This window comes from Coturnix japonica, chromosome 4, assembly GCF_001577835.2.
Source record: "Coturnix japonica isolate 7356 chromosome 4, Coturnix japonica 2.1, whole genome shotgun sequence".
Taxonomy (NCBI): domain Eukaryota; kingdom Metazoa; phylum Chordata; class Aves; order Galliformes; family Phasianidae; genus Coturnix; species Coturnix japonica.
Genome location: NC_029519.1, coordinates 1,253,905 through 1,259,910, shown reverse-complemented (window position 1 = coordinate 1,259,910; position 6,006 = coordinate 1,253,905). Strand labels below are relative to the sequence as shown.

Genomic DNA, 6,006 nt, shown 5'->3' with positions numbered 1-6,006 from the left:
GCGGGGTTTGTCGTGTGTTTGTTGTGGGATTTGCCCTTATCTGGGAGCAGTCACTTCTGTAGCATGTAATTGAAGTTGGAGAAACGTTTGCTGAGTTATCACTGAGCTGGATCTAAGCAGGTCTTTCTGGATGAAGTTACAGGTAGGTGTCCCAGGGGGCCACTGGGGTAGGAGGTGTGCCCTTACCCTGCCATGAAAGGTGCATGTAGGCTTCATTTTGTTACTTAATGTGTGGCTGTTTGTTCTGCCTTCAGGTCTCAGAGCCTTCAGGATACAGAAGTGCTGGGTACAGAACCTGGGCTCTGGGCTCCATGATGCGGAGGCATCCCATGCTGCCCATTGCACAGTGATCCATCCTTTCCCCCCCCCCCAATATGCTTTAATGGTGCTGCCCTAAATCACACCCTTCACTCTGCCTTCCTCCTTACCCTGCAAAAAATAAAAAAATAAAAAAAAAAATGCCTTCAGTCTCAGATAGGATAAAACAGTTCTTTGATAGTGGAAAATGAACAAGGCCATTTGGACCAGTCTCCCAGTTTTCCATCATTCTGTGTTTATGTAGGGCCTTTCCCACTTGAGCTCTTACCCAGCAGATGCCACGGGGTGATAAATTAATAGTGGCTGGATGAAGTTACGATGGGAAAGCCTTTATTTGAACATCAATCTTCAGAATGAGACAGCCTGACGTTGAGCCCTGATTTACTTTCCACTTCAGAAAAGATCAGAGATTGCGAGCTGGAAGCACCAGCGTGGGGAAGGCGAAGGGAAATGGGATCAGAGCCAGAGAAAACACAAGGGAAGCCTCCAGGGGGCAGCGGGTTAATGGCACTCAGCGCGGGGTCTGAGATGCTGCTCTCACTGCTGGGCTGGCAGCTCCAGCACAGCTCCCTAACCCTGGATGAAGTGAAGTGAGATGCCGGGTACAAAAGAAACCTCACCTGTCCTCCCTGGAGCTGCACTCCTTGCAGCTCTCCTGTCTGAGACTATCCAAAACCCAGCGTTTTGCAGAGCCAAATGGTGTGGGATTTGGGCTTGAAAGGTCGGTGCTGAACAGTCACTGTGTTATGCTGACAGAGCTTTGCTTTTAATGTTAGCAGGATTTCTGCTGTCATGTCCAAGAGGTTGAAGCACTGGCTGTGTTTTTCAAGAGATCTATGCACTGCAGTGCATCAAGGTAATGCAAGCTGTCTAGGTGTGAGGGCTTCGCTTTCTGCTGAACCTTAAGCACTTCTAATCAACACCTGATGCTGTGCTGGTGGGGACTTAAACATCAGAGCTGGGGAGGGGGGGTGGGCTGCACAGTGTCTCAGTAGATTGCTCCCAGCCTTAGTTACCTCTGCTGAATGTCCCTGGTTCAGTGGTGGCAGTGGGAGGAGGCATTGCTCAGCCTGGCCACGCTGCGACCTGATTTCCTGTTTTCTAACTCTGAAAGAAACCTCAGTGTCTGGGCAGGGATGAGGAGCAACTGCTCCTTTATTTGGGCAGCAGGCGGAGCGCTCACGGAAAGTTGAGCACCAGCATTCATGGCACGGCCGGAGGACAGGAGCCGGGGAGGAAGCTGCCGTGGCCAAGGGCAGGGAGGGAGCCCCTGGGTCCAAAAGGGCCTTTAGCTGCTCTCTGAGGTAAACCCATACGAAGTGCCTCACCTCTTATAAAAGGCACTGCTGGCAAATGGCCTCCTGAGTCTCACCCTGATCCCCAGTCTGTGTTCTGTTCATGGAGGAAAAGCTCCCCTCCTGCACTAAGCGAAGACAAGGAGGAAAAAGTGGCTTTTGTTTGTTGTCTAAGGTCAGTGTCTGGAATTCATCCTCCGTTCCCTCCTTGCAGGATGTTTTTGTGTAAGATTCTATGACTCATGAAAGTCAAATGACTTGGACCAAAGCTCTGCGAGCGCTTCCAGCCAAAGAGCCCAGCAGCAGCACTTGGCTGTCGGCACGGCCAGCACTGCCACGTGCTGCTCACGGGGCCAACTCTGCCCTCTGCAGTGCTGTGCAGTGCTGTGCAGTGCAGTACAGTGCTGTGCAGTGCTGTGCAGTGCAATGCTCTGCAGTGCTGTCCAGTGCAGTACAGTGCTGTGCAGTGCTGTGCTGTGCTGTGCAGTGCAGATCAGTACTGTGCGGTGCTGTGCAGTGCTGTGCAGTGCTGTGCTGTGCAGTGCTGTGCTGTGTGATGCTGTGCAATGCTGTGCTGTGCAGTGCTGTGCTGTCCTGTGCAATACTGTGCAGTGCTGTGCTGTGAAGTGCTGTACAATACTGTGCAATGCTGTGCAGTGCAGTGCTGTGCTGTGCAGTGCTGTGCTGTGAAGTGCTGTGCTGTGTGGTGCTGTGCAATGCTGTGCTGTGCTGTGCAGTGCTGTGCTGTGAAGTGCTGTGCTGTGCAGTGCTGTGCAATACTGTGCAATGCTGTGCTGTGAAGTGCTGTGCAATGCTGTGCTGTGCTGTGCTGTGCAGTGCTGTGCTGTGCAGTGCTGTGCAATACTGTGCAATGCTGTGCTGTGAAGTGCTGTGCAATGCTGTGCTGTGCTGTGCAGTGCTGTGCTGTGCAGTGCTGTGCAGTGCTGTGCTGTGCAGTGCTGTGCTGTGCTGTGCAGTGCAGTACAGTGCTGTGCTGTGCGGTGCTGTGTCATGCAGTGCTGTGCAGTGCTGTACAATACTGTGCAATGCTGTGCTGTGCAGTGCAGTGCTGTGCAGTACAGTGCTGAGCTGTGCTGTGCTGTGCAGTGCTGTGCACCGATGTATTGATGTTAAATCACTAAATACTACGTCTGCTGGAAAGACATTAACCTCCATCTGTTGCGATGTGCCCGCAGGCCCGGCTGGTCCCTCCCCCCATAACTAGGCCTCGTCTCCATGGCAACGCCTCCCGCACTTCCGGCCGCCGTGGCGGCGCTCTGACCCCCGGTAACGCGACGGAAGTGGCCGCCTCGGGGAGGCGGAAGCGATGGAGCCGGCCAAGATGGCGTCGCCCAAGAGCGCTCCTAAGGACGCGCAGGTAACGGAGCGGGACCGCGGGGCCGGAGCGGGCCGGGCCGAGGTGACTGTGCGTGTGTCCCGCAGGTGATGGCGCAGATCCTGAAGGACATGGGCATCACGGAGTACGAGCCGCGCGTCATCAACCAGATGCTGGAGTTCGCCTACAGTGAGCGCGGGGCGGGGCGGCCGGGCCCGGCCGTGCGGGGCGGGATCCCGCTCTGAGGCCCCTTGTTCCCGCAGGGTACGTGACCACCATCCTGGAGGACGCCAAGATTTACTCCAGCCACGCCAAGAAATCCAGCGTGGACGCGGACGACGTGAGGCTGGCGATCCAGTGCCGCACCGATCAGTCCTTCACGTCCCCGCCGCCCCGCGATGTGAGTCACGGCCGGGGGAGTTGGGGAGGGGGGACGAGTAACGAGTAACGTTGTAACGCCGGGCGTTCAGTTCCTGTTGGACATCGCCAGGCAGAAGAACCAGACGCCGCTGCCGCTGATCAAACCTTACTCCGGGCCCAGGCTGCCCCCCGACAGATACTGCCTGACTGCGCCCAACTACCGCCTCAAGTCCCTGCAGAAGAAGGTGAGGCAGCAGTGCTGCACCGAGAGCACGCTGTGTTTGCTGGGAGTGATGCTGGCGTGGGCTGTTAGTGCTGCTTAAGGGGGCGTGCGATGGCTGCAGCTCCTCTCCCATGGAGACAGACTGAGCTTAAGGTTAGATTGCAGGTATCGACAAGGGATGTGGCTTGGTGCTGGGTGAGAGTAGAAGTCAGTGGTGGTTGGATGGTTGCAGTTATTCTTCCCTATAGAATCCAACCCCGCCGACCTGCTGGCAGATCAGCTCTGTGCAGGTCTTTGTCCACACCACAGACAGTCTGAGAGCTTCAGTATTGGAACACAGGTTGTGGCCTAACAAAGTATTGCTCTCTGTGGCTGTGTAGGGAGAACCACTTCCTACCTGCATGTGAAGAGCTGGTCATTCTGAATGCCATGTTAATCGGACTATTCTCTCTTGCCAGGTCACCTCCTCTGCAGGCAGGATCACAGTCCCTCGCCTGAGCGTTGGAGCTGTGAGCAGCAGGCCCAGCACTCCCACCTTAGGTAAGCAGCAGCTCAGTGAGGGTTTCCCATGGTGATTTAGTGAAGGAGAAAGTCTTGAGAGCTGTTTTTAAAGCATGCTGAGGGCGCTGGTAATGCTGGCTGCCATGCAGGCTTAGTGGTTATATGACACCTGAACTGACAGCATCCGAAAAACAAGTAAGTTTCTTTTCAAAGGGCTGTTGTTACCTTTGGTAAGTCCGTGTAACTCCTGGTCAGTGCGTTCCTGTGTGTTCTGACTGAGCTGTTTCCAATGTAGGAACACCTTCAGCACAAACAGTGTCTGTTTCAACTAAAGTGGGCACTCCGGTGTCGCTCACTGGGCAGAGGTTCACTGTGCAGATCCCTTCTTCTCAAGCAGCGGTCAAGGCAGGTAAGAGGCAAACTACCAAGCACCGGCCCCTCCGTTCTGCACAGCTTCTTGGTGTTCCTTTGAGCAGAGAAGTTGATTTATAGTAATAACACGGGAAGTTATTTCACTGTATTCAACCAGAGCACACAGAGCTGCACAGATTTCCTGTACCCCTTCACTGTCCCTTCTCCATTCCCTCACAGTTCTGCTCTCTCCCCTTTACTTGCCCTGAGAGCTTCAGAGTGGAAATGGGGTTTCAAGTGTGGGGGAAAAGCATTTTTCAACGTGTTCAGTTCCCGATTGCTTTTCTTTCTTTCATCTTCGCAGCCACACCAACTACGCCAACAGTTCAGAATGTGCTAATTAACCCCTCGTTAATTGGACCAAAGAACATTCTGATTACTACAAACATGGTATCCTCACAGAATGCAGCGAATGAATCGAACCCCTTGAAAAGGAAGCATGAGGATGATGATGATTATGATAACTTGTGAGAAAGCTGCCCCAACCCTCCTGTTCTTCAGTGATTCATATTGAGTATGAAAGGGTCTTCCCCCCCCAAGTGTTCTTTGTAAGCTATTCCATAGGATGCCAGGACTCTGTTAGTATGCAGTTGGGTGTACAGTGAGAAAGAGATAGGTGACCTGTGGAAAAACCAAGGAGCAGTTCCCATTTTCATCTGATCTTTGGTGGCTTTTGGACTTTATGGCAACATCTCTGCTGTTACCTTATGTCAAACGGAGGAGAGTCCATTTCCCTGCTGGATGCTCACAATACTGTTCTGTGCCAAAACCCCCACAATACGTAGAAAATGGGGTGGTAGAGAATACAGCAGCTAATGAATTTTGTATCAAATAATAGAAAATAAAATCCTAGATGAGGAGGGAAAGCATCTTTGCTACTTCTCTCCTCCCCCCCCCCCCCCCCTTTAATGTATATAATGCTTCTAGGTTGCACAGGTTGCATACATTATTGTCCATGTGCTGGCCTAGTGCTCTCTTCAACAGGAGAAATGCAGACAGGAAGAGGTAACAGCTCCCTGCTCCCCCCTTCCTTGTTCTGTGTATTTCCATAGAGCTGCACTGGAAGATGCTTCTGTTGTGTGTCAAGGTCCCAGGAATGCTGTAATAAGCAAACAGAACGAGATCAACTTGTTTCACTGCGAGTAGTTAAAGGCTGAAGGAACCAAGTGGTTTCAGCAATGCATGTGTGCACACCCACCCCTCAGAGGGGCACACAGGCTTTATACAGCCACATAAGTGTGTTCTAAAGCAACTTGTATGTTATCAGAATGTGTGTACAGGGCTGTATCTCACACAGGAGCTTCACCTGTGCTGTTCACACCTGAATTGATTCTTTTTCCCCCCCTGCAGTCACCTTCCATAGACCAGCAGCCATGGAGCTGCTGTACAGTCAGGCTCAGGCACCCTTTCATATAAGTATGGAGTAGTAATAAGTGGCACCATGCAGTGCTTAATTGCAGTGGTTATAATTACAGACTGTGTTACACTCCGTATCACACATAATTATATGACATATACAATAAATACAGAATCAATTCTAGATATGTGTGTGTGAAAGCCCT

At 52.3% G+C, this 6,006-nt stretch overlaps 1 protein-coding gene across 1 annotated transcript; it reads left to right on the top strand.

The window, feature by feature from the left end:
• The first annotated feature begins 2,862 nt into the window (after positions 1-2,862).
• On the top strand, positions 2,863-5,988 carry TAF9B (TATA-box binding protein associated factor 9b). Its single transcript, XM_015860070.1, has 7 exons — positions 2,863-2,991; positions 3,057-3,138; positions 3,213-3,349; positions 3,420-3,554; positions 3,991-4,072; positions 4,329-4,442; positions 4,749-5,988. Exons 1-7 carry the CDS (start codon positions 2,941-2,943, stop codon positions 4,913-4,915), a joined length of 768 nt encoding a protein of 255 aa, XP_015715556.1. The 5' UTR covers positions 2,863-2,940; the 3' UTR covers positions 4,916-5,988.
• Positions 5,989-6,006: the final 18 nt, after the last annotated feature.

Bases quoted from the DNA above. Each gene is read 5' to 3' on its own strand.
- TAF9B (XM_015860070.1), top strand. From the start codon at position 2,941: ATGGAGCCGGCCAAGATGGCGTCGCCCAAGAGCGCTCCTAAGGACGCG. The intron at 3,350-3,419 runs GTGAGTCACGGC...CCGGGCGTTCAG, and splicing joins CGTCCCCGCCGCCCCGCGAT to TTCCTGTTGGACATCGCCAG. The intron at 3,555-3,990 runs GTGAGGCAGCAG...CTCTCTTGCCAG, and splicing joins TCAAGTCCCTGCAGAAGAAG to GTCACCTCCTCTGCAGGCAG.